At 47.6% G+C, this 14609-nt stretch overlaps 1 protein-coding gene across 2 annotated transcripts in view; it reads right to left on the bottom strand.

Moving 5' to 3' along the window:
- PTPN3 (protein tyrosine phosphatase non-receptor type 3) overlaps nucleotides 1-14609 on the bottom strand; it is a 107925-nt gene that overhangs the window by 18083 nt on the left and 75233 nt on the right. For both annotated transcript variants that reach the window (XM_045780695.2, XM_087869490.1), the window contains 5 exons: nucleotides 13754-13940; nucleotides 13504-13581; nucleotides 12151-12207; nucleotides 10972-11128; nucleotides 8375-8535 (listed from right to left, as the gene is read on the bottom strand). In XM_045780695.2, coding sequence (XP_045636651.1) covers nucleotides 8375-8535; nucleotides 10972-11128; nucleotides 12151-12207; nucleotides 13504-13581; nucleotides 13754-13940 — 640 coding nt within the window. The remainder of the gene's footprint in view (nucleotides 1-8374; nucleotides 8536-10971; nucleotides 11129-12150; nucleotides 12208-13503; nucleotides 13582-13753; nucleotides 13941-14609) is intronic.

Here is a 14609-nt window from a genome sequence, read left to right as displayed (position 1 = left end):
ATAAATTTCCAGGAGAATTACTGCATCAAAACATATTTTTACGGACTCTGATACATATAACTAAGTTGCCCTACCAAGGTGTATGAGAATGGTTGGTCCATCAAATTGTGGCCAACATCGTCAATGTGTTTGCACTTTGAAAAAGAAGGTTGCACAGTATTTTCTGCCAGTATTTTTGCAAATCGTATTTCTTGTTCTGCAAACTGACCTCTGTTAGTCTGTTTCTCTTATTAGTTCTTTTTTCATTAAATAAGCAAGCTGCACAGAAGTCACCAGGAGAGAATTAGCACTGAGATTTTTGGCAAGAATAATTGTGTCATGTCTTATACATTTACCAGATGTTTAGAATTTGCAATCTCTCCCCCAGCTCAGCTACTGAACTTCACAATTTCAGTTCATAACAATCAAGTAGCCACTAAACAACTTCTTAAATGTCTGCCAGCTTTCATAGATGGAGACCATTCCAGAAATAAATTCATGACTTATTGGAAGGTTTGGTTTGATACTGTAAGAAGACTATCTGAGTCAAAGTTCCCCAAATGACCTTTTGGTTCCAACTAACTAACTGCATGGAGGTAAAATCCAATTAAGTGAATATAATCAGTAAAGCTAAGCCGGAGGTTCAAAGATTTCCCTCCCCCCCCCAATAAAATCGTAAATGTAATCAACTTGAGATGGTCTAGCAGAAAAACACAGATCCAGCAAAAGGCTTTAATTACAGTAAGTATATAAATATATCTTGGCAGTAATGATCTGTTGATAAGATTGTTAAGGTACTAAAATAAAAATAAAATAGCAGTGTTTAAACATTTTTAAATGTGCACACCCTGGGCTGTATCTGACAGGAATGCATAAAGATTCATATCAAAGACATTTCCCCACAGCAAAATATTTCTTCATTAGCAGAATACTGGAAACAGCCTGAAAATTTCCCAACAAGGAGAAGTGTTGCCTTAAATTATGGTACAGTCATACCACAAAATTATGTGCAATGAAGAGAATAAGATTAAAGTACAGATTTGGAAGGATATTCATTCATCTATTTTTAAGCAAAGAATGCAAGTTACAGAATAAAGTGGTGATCCTTTTTATATTTAACAGCACACACACACAATGGGTGTATAATGTATATGTGTGTGCACTTTTGTGTATAAAATATATCTGCATGAGCACCAGAACAACTGTGGAAGGACAGGCACCAAGCTGCTATTTGTAAATTGTAAGAAAGAGAAAGAAGCTAAAGATGAGAGGAGACAACGCTACTTTGGCTATTTCCGAATTACCTGAATTATTACAATGCAAATAATTTTTTTTTAAACTTTCATTAACATACAGTACAATATTGGTAGAGTTTAGTGATTCATCACTAAACGTATAACACCCAGTGCTCATCACAAGTGCCCTCCTTAATGCACCCATTTACCCCATCCCCTGCCCACATCCCCTCCAGCCAAATGATTTAAGATTTATTTATTTGAGAGACAGCGAAAGAGCACGTAAGAGCGAGCGATCAGGGAGAATCCCAACCAGACTCCCTGCTGAGCATGGAGCCTGACACTGGCTCAATCCTACCACCCTGAGATCATGACCTGAGCCAAAACCAAGAGTCGGACGCCCAACCGACTGAGCCACCCAGGAGCCCCAGTCAAATTATTTCTTAAATTCAAATGACTGAATGAGAAAAGGAAAGCTAGAATAAATCTATATATAAAATTTCAAACTTCTACAAAAAGCTGGGTGAACAGGAAGATGATTTGGGGGGCCTTCAGAAAGTAGGACAACAAGCTCATACTCATGTCTGCCTTGCCAAGGTGAACACTGAGCCCTATTTCTGCTGAACTGCTTCAAGTCATCCACTTCGCTTCTGAAGGTGTTAAGAGCTGGTTTTCAACTTCCTTTAATTTACTGACTTTTTCTCCAGACCCTGTGAGCTGCTCAGCAGGCTATGAAAATACGAACGGTGGTCTAGGGTGGAGAGTGAGGTGCTGGATACCCAGGTATGTGTTTCCAGAAGGGTCAGGAATGGAGGGAAAGGAACTAAGACCAAAATCCAGAATTCAGACAAGGCTCTTGCAAGAACTACTCATCGTAAAAGGACACTTGGCTTGGGTTATTCCAAGGCGAAAGGTGTGTGAGGCGAGCAAGAGCTCCAGAGATCCCTTCAATTCTGCCCTAAAACGGGAGCAACCAGGAGCCTGGTGAGGGAGTCCCAGGGGCAGAGGGTTAGAAGTTTTAATATTTTTAAAAACATTTTTATTAAAAACTATTGATTTTTAAATCTTAAAGTGGTTCGTTCTCATCTTATTGGTGTGTAGTTCTAAGAAGCTATGAACTAAGGGTAAATTATAAAAAGACCAGCAGAGAATGGGTTGTTACGGAACAACCATATTTAAATGAGCACGGATATCACTAGCTCTGGCTTCCGAAGACAGCTGAACAGCAGAAGCTAGACCCTCCCAATGCAGGCTGACTGGGATGGGTAAGGCGATGTGGTTTTCCAGTCTAAGCTTCATCTTTGAAAAAGTCTTCTAATTTTGGAGAGAGGGCATCAGGAGAGGACTCTGATCCCCTCAGACTACGGGTCCAAGAAAAGGTGTGCAATCTGGTCACCATCCTCAGACGGAGGCTTCCGACACCCAGCGGGCTCTGACCAGGGGATGCTGGCACGGCCTTGAACAGGGGAATCGATCATCCTGTCAACTCTATGACCAGAGAAACGGACAATTCTTGAAGGCTGAGAACCCAAGGTGCGGGGCAGCAGTAGGGAGAAGAAGGGAAAAGACGAAGGAAAAAAAAGAAAAGGAGTGGGAGATGAAGCGGCAATGGGCAAGGAGAGATCAAACAGAAGAAAGACTCCCTTTCACGCCCTCAGCAATGACTAGGATCGACTGCAGGGCAATGATTTTTCAAACAGCTGCTTACGACCTACTTCCTGTATCAAGCACCCAACGGCGGGCTCCATGAAGGCAGGCATCTTGCTTCATCACCCTAAACCCTGGGCCAGCACTGCACCTGGCACACGGTATGTGCCCAATCCAAAAGTGCAGAGTGAAGGAAGAGCGGGCCCTGCAGCTTTGAACAGAGGGTGCAGACCACTGAGAAAAGCACGACTAGAGGTGCCTTGGGGCCGTTCAGGGGTAACTCCTTTCTCATGAAGACCCTGAAAGGCTGTTTCCCTAGTAGTACTCTGTAGATGTAATTCACTACTCAGGGGTCTTTGTCTACACTGGGGACTCCCCCTTTCACTTGTACCTGACCCAGCCAAAGGGCAAGGGACACTGTCTGGAGGGGACCTGGAGCCTCCCCCTACATTCCCATAAAGGTCTGCTGAAATAAACTAGCGCTATTGCTAGGAATTTGGGGACCTTCAAAAGTGCTATTTGAAACGCACAGTCCCCGATGTAGATCCCACTGCAGAATTAAGTATTCTTTCCAGTCCCTTTCACAGGTAAATACATGATAATGAGTTGGGGGGACACCTCCCTTAAAATGGGCTTCCGGAATTTGAAATGTAAAGCCCTCACACTTGCTCCAGGTATTCCACACATTACAGACTGTTTTCCTTAAAGAAAAAAAAATCTGGAAAAATTCTTAAATGTTTTTAAGGTATGAATTCTAATCTTGAAGGTATAATTGCCTTCACTAATTTCTACGTGTGTCAATTTAAACCTCTCATTAAGTCTTCAGCTATCTTAGTCCTTCCACATCAACTTTTATAGTAATCGTAGGAGCCAGTGAGTCACTTGTTTTGACACTAATGGATGTTTCCTATAAGAGTGATATAGGAGGGACTTCAGGGAAGATGGATCAGAAGAGAGAAAAAGACGGGCTTCTAGTTTTGTAAAGGAGGAAGATGCTGGAGTGGAGTGGGTGGCAGTTTCTGAGCTGGACGTGGTCTCTGGTGGAGTCCTGTAGCCTCTGCTCCTGTCAGTGCGGAGAGGGAGGAGAGAGGTTCACTTCCTATCAATCTCACTCCAAAAGCCTGTCTTCACTGGACAAGGAGGCAGGGAAGTTGCAAGCCACCTGGTCACTGGATGGAGATGGGCACAAAGGTGCTTTGCTGGGAAAACTGGTTCTCAAAGGAACCCTTCCCTTGCTTAAATAGAATGGTCAACAAAGGGAAAGCATGAAATGAGCCACAGGTTTCCTTCAGGAAGCATGAACTTGGAGCCAACTTAACGATTTCCTTAACAAAACAGCATCCCGGAGATGGTAAGACTTGGAACCATGCAAACCCTAAATCTTCCCCTTGACATGAGACAGAGCGACGCCCAAGCTTGGCTGAACCACGTAGAGGAGTCAGGCAGTTTGATGCCACTCTGCTCACATGGGGTAGCTCATGCGGGGTGGCTCCAGGAGGGAAGGGCTCAGGTTGGAGGCTGGGTGAGGAACTGGGGGGCACCCGGCGACGGTGAGTTCTGACACTGACTAGATTTTGACACAGACGCTAATCCCACCTCTATCCTACCAGCTATTTAACACAAACAAGTCCCCAACCCCCGAGCCTCATTTTCTCCATCTATAAAGGCGCCATACTAAAGTTGCGAGAATCAACAGAGACAACATATGTGAAACATACTTGGCAGATTCCAAAGTGCTACACAAATGCTAATAATTATTAAGTGTGATTTTATTACAGCTGGGACCAAATGCTTTCTGGAACACATTAGTAATTGTTTACCAAAAGCCACGGGAGGGACGGGGAATTCCCCTAACGAAAAAATACTTTAAAACAAGCTTCGCTGAAAACCAGCTTGGCCACCGCGGGGGTGGGGTGGGGGAATTCCATCCACCGCCCAGCTACCCCAGGGCAGGCTCTTGGTGTAGTGACGTGGGTGGCAAGGGCACCTGCTAGGGACCAGCCCCTTCCTTCTGCTCCTGTCCAGGGTACAGTCCCTGTCAGATATGCTGCCATCTGCCCATGGCACCGGGGAGCAGGTGGAAAACCAGAACAGCCAAGATTCCGGAGTCAGACGGCCCAGGGTTCCAAACCCAGCAGACGTGACCACTTCTTGTACGGAGACTGAGCCTATTTTTTTTCCCCCATAAATAATTACAGTCGTTACTCTTTATGGCATTCCTACCACACGCTAAGCAATGCACTATTTATCTCATCTAACCCTTACAACCAACCCATGAGATACCTAATTTACAGATGGGCAAGCAGGGGGTACAGACAGGTGAAAGGGACATGCTGCCTGAGGTCACACAGGATTTAAAGTCTGGCCCTGTGTAGATTGCTTCTCAGATCTTTTCTAGCTCTCACGCTGTACTATTCTAATCACAACTCCCACACATAAACAGCACTTTGTTGTTTCCAAAAGTTGTATACTTGTTAAGAGAACAGGCTTCTGAGTTAGCCTGTCTGGTTCCAATCGGGCCGAACCATTTCCCGTGCAACACACTCTCTGAGACTCTGACTCTCCATCTATACTGCGGGGACGACAGTTCTGCCCATAAAACACCTGGCACATACCAAGTGCCCAATACAAGGTTTCCCTCTGTCGTAGTCTCCTGTTTGATCCTGCGTTGCTCCCCTCTAGCACCCGGGGGAGACGTCCTTCCCCTTCTGTAATGGGGGGGTCGTTACATTACGTTCCACACTCTAGGGCTCCTTGTGGGGCCGTGTGGGGAGACTGGGGAGGCAGGGCTCCATGCACCCCACCAGCTCCAGCACAGAGCGGGTCTGGCGTTCTGTCTTCCGCAAACGAGAGTGGTCAAAGAGAGGGTCTTCCTACTCCATCTCTAGGAAACGTACAGACTAAATGAAACGTGCGCACACTAAAATTTAACCCTAACATTTCTATGTTCTCCGCTCCTTATGCTGCAGTCCAACTCTAAGCTCTAAAGACGAGACTCTGCGTGGACAGTGGTGGTGCAATCTCCACGCGGCAGTTCCCCGGGTCAGCCTGTGCTTCGGAACCTCCTGCCCTCCCTGTGAGGACGACCAACAGCCAGGCCCTGTCCCCATGCGGCTCACCCAGCAGCTGCGGGCTGGGCCCCGTTTCACAGGCTCCTCAGGCGATGCCCATACTGGTCCGTGGGTCAGCCTTTGAGAGATGCTACTCAAAGCCACAGGGCGTAGTGGGTACTCCTCTCGCAAGTATTTTTAAACTTCTCAATGAAGGTCAGTGGACAGTGTTCAAGGAAAATCTCATGTGGGATTCCCACATGTGAAACCAAAGTGGAGCCAGCTGAGTGGAGGGGGTTTTCTGGAGCACAGTGTAAGACCACAGTTAAGCATTTTCCCTCTTTGAGAGCCCACAGTGCCTCCTTGTGGACAATCCGATCAAGGACAAACAGTGTGTGATGGCAGGACTCCCAACACCTGGAGACTCTCCAGGACTCCTGGGGCATTGCTCAACCCAGGTAGGCGTGTTTCCCTGTGCTACCTGACACTGTAGGAGCTTAGTCGGCATTCATGCTGTGACCTTCCTGGAATGACCTTCTCTCCACACTTAATCCCGTCCATCTTAATACATCTCACCCCAGACGACCTCCTCGAAGCCCCTCACCTCCATTTCCTACGGAACATACATCTACTATGTAAGGAAATCTTGCCCTACCTTGGCCTTTTTTTTTTTTTTTTAAGATTTTATTTCTTTATTTGACGGAGAGAGAGTGAGTGCAAGTAGGCAGCGCAGCAGGCGGAGGGAGAGGGAGTAGCGGCTCTCTGCTGAGCAGGGAGCTCGATGCCGGGCTCGAACCTGAGCCGAAGGCAGATGCTTAACTGACTGAGCCATCCAGGCGCCCCCCTACCTTGGTCTTCAGCTGTTTCTGGGACTCATGATACGTCCTCCAAATATACCAATATCAGACCTTTGGCTGCTTGGAGCCAGAAATTCTCTTTCCCTAATTATGTTCCTGACCCAGTGTTTGGCACACGGTAAATACCCAATACACACTCGCTGAACGGGTGTCTCCACAGTGCCTCCCTGCCTTTCCTGTCCCCTCTGATGCTAAACATTTATTCATATTCTGTAACTGCCTTTTACCTTCTCCTTGTTTCCATTACTTTGGAGAGTGTTAAAAATGTTGAGCTTTACAGTGTTTAAAATATATATTTCAATTTTGAACTTTTTTTGCAATTTCACGGCCAGACAACCTCTACATTTTCTTCATTCAAAACCTTAAGTCAACACAGCCTCCTGCAGGACGCCGGAAGAAAGGGCTATTTCTCTCTGTAGATACTCAGTATATGTCTATCAATTCTACCAAGTAATTGTATTTTTCCTCCCCTCCTACCCTGATTTCATTTCCACGAGATACGAAGTTATTTTTTGTTTTTCGGGGTGGGGTTTATTATCTTCGCCTTTTACTTGCGGGTTTTTACACTTTCTACTGTTGTTCAGACACACACCGCTCTAATAACATATATTATTTACATTCTATTCCTTATGCCATTATAAACTCTTCTCTCCCTTAAGATTCTTTGTTTACAGTGTTTCCTGTTTGATAGTTACATCACTCATGCTTTTCTGAATCAATATGTGACCACGTGCATTTGACAAACTTCTTAGTTTTTCTCCTGTGACTTTTCCCTTTCTACAGCTTTCCAATTAAAAATGGCATTGCGGACATGTGTTTTTGAATCGAACCTGGACTCTTTCCTAATTTATGAATCCAGGCTGTGTATGCTGTCGTTAATCATGATCTATTTTAACGGTCTACGTTAGGCTTCTTTGCGCTCTTCTGTTATCTTTTATTGTGTGAACGACACTTCTTCTACCTTTAAAAAATTTGGGAGATAAACACACTCCATTCACTCTGTTAGTGATCAACACAACGGACTTAAAAACAGAATTGGCTTTGTTCCTGCTTCGTTCTGCGAGGGCCCTGCATCTGCCTCTGTCACAGTCTCAATCCCGTGATTAGAGGCCCCTCCTGGGGAAGGAAGACAGGGTCAGACTCTGGATTCTACTCCTGGTCACACGGTTCTGGGGGAACCTGGGCAGGCCAGCCACTCTGCCCTCATCCATGACGCTGCCTGCTCCGAACTACAGAGGGTGTCTGGTGGGGCCTCACCCACACTGCCTCTCCAGCACCTTCTACAGCTGAGCATTTCGAGCTTCTGTGTTGGCAGCTAAATACACTCAAGAGTCCCTCCTCCTTGATTTCTGACATGTTTCTCCATGACTACCGAGCATTACTAGACAAGAGGGTGAGGCAGAGTTCAGCACCAGGCTGTGGTCCCCTCCCCGGCTTTCCAGGCCCGCTGCGCTGCCCTATGCTCGGGGCCCGCACTGTGTTCCCACGACGAGCACGGGCTGCCTGGTGACTCTGGTCACGCACCAGCAACTGAGCAGCCCACTGAGGCACTGAGGCTGCTGTGGCTTCCCCACAGGCCCAGGACGTGGCCCTCGAGGTCTCTTACCTCGAACTGGATCAGCACTGTCCCGCTTTCAAGGCCCTTCTTTAGCTGTTCCATGGATCCCTCCAAGGTGTCCCCACCCTCTGGACAAATGGGGAAAATGGCCTCTGGGAAAAGCTGGTTCAGTTCATCTTCAGATTTGATGTCAGCGAATGAGTGCACAGCTGCAGTGAACAAGAAAGAGTGTGTGTGGCAGGGGTAGGAAGGTTCTGGTTGATCCGTTTCCTCAAAAAAAAAAAATTATACTTACAGCACCTGAATGCAGATGGTTTAAAACAGCTTATTAAACGATTAAGCTCACGGTAATCACTTTCACCAAAGACACTACTTCTTCAATGATTCCGTGAGTGCTAATTATACAAAATGACATACTAATCTCTTTGGTTAGTTTTAAATGACGGCGTTTTGTACTCAGAGCCTTTTGACAAAGGTGGGAGGAAGGGAAAGCATGTTTTTAAAGAAACCTAACTTTCTCCACCTTTGTCCTCTCTGACCAGGTTATTCTTCTACCCAACTGTCTCCCCCTCCCCGCTTCTTTCTCAGGTCCCTTTCATTTGCTCCCTTAAAACAAGGATTTCTCATGGGCACTCTATGACCCCATTGCCCCACAGAGCCCAGTCAACCTCTCCCTTGACGCCATCTTTAGGTGGGAGGCTCCCAAGTCAATGTATCAAGTCCTAACACCTCCTCTGGGTTCAGTCCTACCTCGTCAGTATACATTCTCCCTTCACATCAGACTCCTCTGGGTAAAGACAAACCTGGGATCTCCCCCATCCCCTGCACTAACTTCCTCCCCAGAGTCACATGTCTCTTTCTGGCCACTGCCACTCTCTTCTCCAATCTCCCAAACCGGAAACTTTGGGATCCTCTCTGAATTTTCCCTTTCTACCCAGGAAGGGAAGTCACTCTCTTACTCAAAAGCCTTCAATGGCTCCCTACTGCCTTCAGAACAACAAGAAAGGAGAAGGAAAATAACAACCATGGCATTTTCCCTACATGGTTGAACTGAATGCTGAACTAGCTGCCATTGTCCCCATTTTACAGATGAGGAAAATGGACTATCAGGGTGAAGAAGTTGTCTGAAGTGTCCAAAGTGACCCAGACTATGAGGGGGCTGAGGGGGACACACACAGGAGTCCAGTCAGTCCACATGTCTCTGACCCAAAAGACCACATTCTTTCCACAGACCCTGGATGCACATATCTTCTGCTGTTTTGTGAGGATATGATTTGTTATGTCTGCTACTCGCTATGCTGTTGACTTATCTTTCTTTCAATCAATTCATTTTTACTTAAATGTTTATTTAAAGAATGAACTTATTATCATTAGTTCTAGACAGCCAGTGGCACTGCCCTTTTAGCTCTAACAGTTTGCAAACATCCATTTTTTCCTCTCAGACCAGTGCCAGCCCCTTGTCACGGGCCGGTGGAGGACTCCCATCGCTGGCCTGGCCCGAGGACTGCAGTCCTGGCCCCTAGGATGGCCCACACGCCTGGGGTGCACCCTGTGAGGAGGCCTGCTCCCCATTCCTCTGTTTCCCGTCACCTGGCAGCAGGGCAAATTAACCAGGCTGTGACTTGGTTTCCTTATTCCCTCCCTTGGGGACACGTCCTGACCTTCTAAGAGTGTGGTGTAAAGCAACGCGCAGGGCGCAAGGCCCTTTGGCCAGTGCTGCACAGCCATCAGCAGCTATGGCTCCTGAACACCGGCCGTGGCCAGGCGTGGCACTGGCAGTTGGCGGGGGTGGGGCGGGAGGGATCTGGAGAGATCGGGTGAGGCCTCAGAGACGCAGGCCAGCTCTGGGCTCGGACGTGTATGGGGACAGAGGGACAGCAGGCATGCCGGGGTCTGGGGGCTGGGCGGAGACACCTGTGCAGCGGAACCCAGATGCGCAGCTGGGCCTCGAGTCACACACTTCATCTCCCTTCAGTATTTTAAACCTGGGCAGAAGGATTCAAAGACTTGGCTTGTTTTACAACAACAACAATGGTATTTAAGAGAAGCCGTCCTTCAAACGCCCGCCAGGTATCAGGAAGCATTCTAGGTGCTTTCCAAGTGTAAGCATCAGCTCGTCCTCACAAGAACCCCGTGACGGAGTTGTCGTTGCACCTTCACTCTGCATCAGAGGGAGCCAAAGCACTGGCTGGGCAAGAAACTTGCTCGAGGTCCCTCAACCCAGTAGCAGTGGAGGTAGGATAACCGGGGCACAGCCAGACTCCCGCCCTACTCTGCTCTACTGACTTCAGCAGAACCCGACCCTTTGTGAAGGGGCCGAAAACGCCAAAGTCTGCAGGGCCGGGCAGCTGAGAGAGGGACATGATGCTGGGGGGCCGGCCTGGCAGGGATCAGGGCTCATGTCCCGCATAAAGGGGGTGGGTGGGTGCTGCCTACCTCCAGAGGGCTGGCCACGAGGGGCTGGGCCCCGCGTGGGCAGATCTTCACATTTTTCAAGTGAGGAGTCCCACATCCTGGTTGTGAGGCGAAAGTTCTGGATTTTCCAATGTTGGCTACAAGCTCAACATTTTCAAAACCACGGAACGGGCCAGACAGGGCCCCACCTCGCCACGGCCCCGTGGCTCCTCCCCTGCGGTGGCGGTTACCTTTCCTCCTGATCACCAGGGCCAGCTCCCGCGTGTGGGACTCCCGGCTGGCTTTGATGAACATCACCACTTGGTCATGGGTGTGTTCTGAGATGTCCCGGCCATTGATTAACACGATTTGATCCCCTTCGTTCAGCTTAGGAATGCAGGTGTCTGCCTGGGTAGAGAGGAAAAGCGAGTTTCTTCGGTTACCATAACACAATCCTCAAGGGCAGGACACGGATGCTCTCAGAGCCCAGACACTTGAGACCATGTTCAAATTCTCTTCTCCCTCGGGTGCGACCGCGCCATTACTTTTATATCCGCTGCTGTGCTGACATGGTCGCCGGTTGTGGGATTGTAAACGGTTACGACGTAGGTCATGCAGCATTTCAAAACAAAGCTATGAAACTTACCGAAGCCACTTCTCTAAGATAGCCAACCTTCACGTATTACTGTAACATAGTAACTGTGAGGCTTCTGAGCTTTTGTTTTCTGGATGTGCTGTTAGAAAATGATTTGTCAGCCAAACGTGAGTGTTTGTCTACCTTGCAATGGAGAAAGCCTTTGTCAGCATAACACCAAAGGCAGAAACGAGCATGGAGAAAAGCAATGCACTGAACAGTGTAGGAACAGAAGCCTCTTAATTTGAAGAGGCCATAAGCAGTAAGAAAAAGTAAACTACGTGCTTAAGGACCACTTACGAGTAACCTCCAACCTGGTTCCTTCTTAGGAGACGCAGTGACTCTTTGCTGCTCACTGCTCTAGAAAAGCAAATCCTCTTCTGAGGAGGCCTAGACAGAGGTCAGAGGGCATCCCACCTGGTGGTAGGATGGTGGGTCCATTGCACAGAGCGAGCAGAGCAACATTCTTTGGGCCTCAGTTTCCTTTTCTTGAGAGTACTTCTAAATTTTAATGTGCACACCAATCACCCAGGAATCTTGTTAAAAATGCAAATTCTGGTTTAGGAGGTCTGGGGCGGACCCTGAGATTCTGCATTTCTAATGAGTTCTCAGGTGATGTTGGTGCTACAATGACCAGCAAAATTCTGGAAAAAACATGGGTTCCATTCTTTCTTTCCATCTATATGCATGCACTGACACACACTCTTTGTTGCTGATCAAGAAATAGCACACAGAAATAGAAACATTAGATTTAACAGAAAACAAACGTAGGAGAGAACAAAATGTGCTCACTTACAGGTGACTCCGGGTTTATCCTTGACACCACAAGAGGCATCTTCTGATCCACTCCTCCCTATAAACATGTTAAATTAAAAAACAGAACACTTGAATAGCTCATAGCAACAAAGACACGCAGATATCGCTGATACGGGGGGGCTCAAACTTCACTTTAACCTAATCTAACCGCAGGGGTTGGCATCCTTTCGGGATTACAAGGGTTCTGACCCCGTGGGGTCTAGTGGGATAACCAGAGGACTGCTCAGAAGCCTCTCACTGCCATCCCCACGTTCCATGAACTAAAGATATGCTTGGAGGGTCAAGCTTCTTTTTAAAAATGCAAACATCCCCAGAGGACTCCAAAAGCACAGTGCTGCTGGAAAGGGAGTTTTCAGCATCGGAGAGAGAAGCTGTAGGAAAAGTCACAGGATGCGAGGGCAGGTCCTCAGCGGGGTGCTGGGGTACAGGAAGGGGAGTCCATGGCGGCAGCTGTGGGGATGGGCAGCGGAGACCACCTGCCCTCATTCTGTTCTAGAGAGGGGTTAGTCAACTTTGCAAAGGGCCCGAGGCTAAGTATTTTAGGTATGGCAGAGAGGGCTCTGTTCCAACAGCCCAACTCTGCCACCAAAGTGTCAAGGTAGCTGTAAACCATTTGTAAATGAATGGGTGTGGCCACATTCCAATAAAACTTTATTTGCACAAACATGGGACAGGACTTGTGGGCCAAAGCAGGCAGAGGTGGGTGAAGGCTCTATAAATGGCCCTGTAACTTGCGCTGCTATTCTCTCTCATTGGCTTTAGTGATGCTGATGGGTTCCCTCAAAAACCCTTCTTCTGGAGGTAGATCTACTTGGCCAACTGTGTGTCATCTCTCTGAGTCTTAGTACACATTTATCAAATGGGTTTAAAAATATCAAATTCATGCATTTATAAAATGGGTTTAAAAATATCAAATTCATGGGTGGCGCAGTCGTAAAGCATCTGCCTTCGGCTCAGGGCGTGATCCCGGAGTCCTGGGATCGAGCCCCACATCAGGCTCTTCCGCTGTGAGCCTGCTTCTTCCTCTCCCACTCCCCCTGCTTGTGTTCCCTCTCTCGCTGGCTGTCTCTGTCAAATAAATAAATAAAATCTTAAAAAAAAAAAACCGCGTTCACCCATTATAAGCACTCAGTGAGGTAACATAAAGACAGGCACAGAGAGCACCAAGCACAGAGGAGGCCCTTGGTGTGAGGCAGTGCTGTGGCCACATTAAAAAAGCCCGATTCTGAGGGCTGAGCCAGTTTCCTAATGTAGTCTTACACATGCAGCACACTCCTAATGGAAACTTAAAAGCCATCTAAAGACGGCTTCCTTATAAAGACACACAACATACCTTCAGATTAAATCCAAATTTTCCATCTTCATCTGGTGTAATACGGATCAAAACTAAGTAGCCATCACCATTATCATTCTGGAAAACATGGCAAAAAATGATTAATTATGTTACTTCTCTCTCCTGTGGGTGGTGAGGAGGTATTTTCTCTTGGTTCTAATTACTTAAATTGTCCATAAGGCGCCTTGGCGCAGGGAAGCCTGGCTGGTCGCCTGGCCACCCCGGTGCCCCAGGACCCGAGCTCGCCCACCTTGTCACAGTAGTACTGGCTGGAGTCCTCGGTGGAGCCCCCTTTGGTCACCCTGTGGAAATCCTCTAAGAACTGCTGATCGACGCCGTCTGGTGAGCAGGAGCCTGGAGCATTTGAAGATGGAGACACAGAACTGGATGACTTCTGGGTCAGGCAGCTTTGTGCTGGATTGTTCTCGGATATACTCCTTCATTATGGGGAAGGAGGAGATATCTTAATAACTGGATTAACATTTTAGCAGAGCAAGCATTATTGACTGTCGGGGCCTGGCATCCCAAGGCTGTCATGAAGCCCTGTGACCTTAGGAGAGCTCCAATCCCAGGGCTCTGGCACACCTGGGGTCCACGGGCCGCCCTTGCCCGACCTCAGTATCATCACCTTTAGTTTTGGGGAAAATGGGCAGGAGGGCAAGAAGGATCCAGGAGCTGCTGAAAACTCAGCTCCCTTCCCAGCTGGTCTGAAGGTGACAGATGTGCCAGCTACTCTAGTGGCTTAATTACTGAAGCTCACTCAGATGCATGCCTCCATCCTTTCTGAAAGCTTTCTCCTTCCATCCCATTCCTGCTGGCAGCTCTGTGTCAGGAGGACTCTTGGCTAACACCCCCACCCCCTGCCAAATGGGACTAATGTTCCACATCCAAGACAGTTCACATTAATCCTAGTTTGCATTATTTGCCTGTGATCCCCATTAATTGCCTCCAATGAGATTATACTTTTTTCCCTCTAATACATGTCCTCCTGCGGCCATTCACATTTAAACGAAGATTAGGAAGCTCCTTGGTTCATCAGTCACATCTCAAAGCCACACGAGGCTTGTGGCTCCTGTTCTGGACAGCACGGTTACAGAACATTTTTT

This window comes from Ursus americanus, chromosome 18 (genome assembly GCF_024610735.1).
Source record: "Ursus americanus isolate L20-20 chromosome 18, mUrsAme1.1.p, whole genome shotgun sequence".
In the NCBI taxonomy this organism is placed as follows: domain Eukaryota; kingdom Metazoa; phylum Chordata; class Mammalia; order Carnivora; family Ursidae; genus Ursus; species Ursus americanus.
The sequence above is the reverse complement of the archived record's forward strand: the minus strand, read 5'-3'. Positions and strand labels throughout refer to the sequence as shown.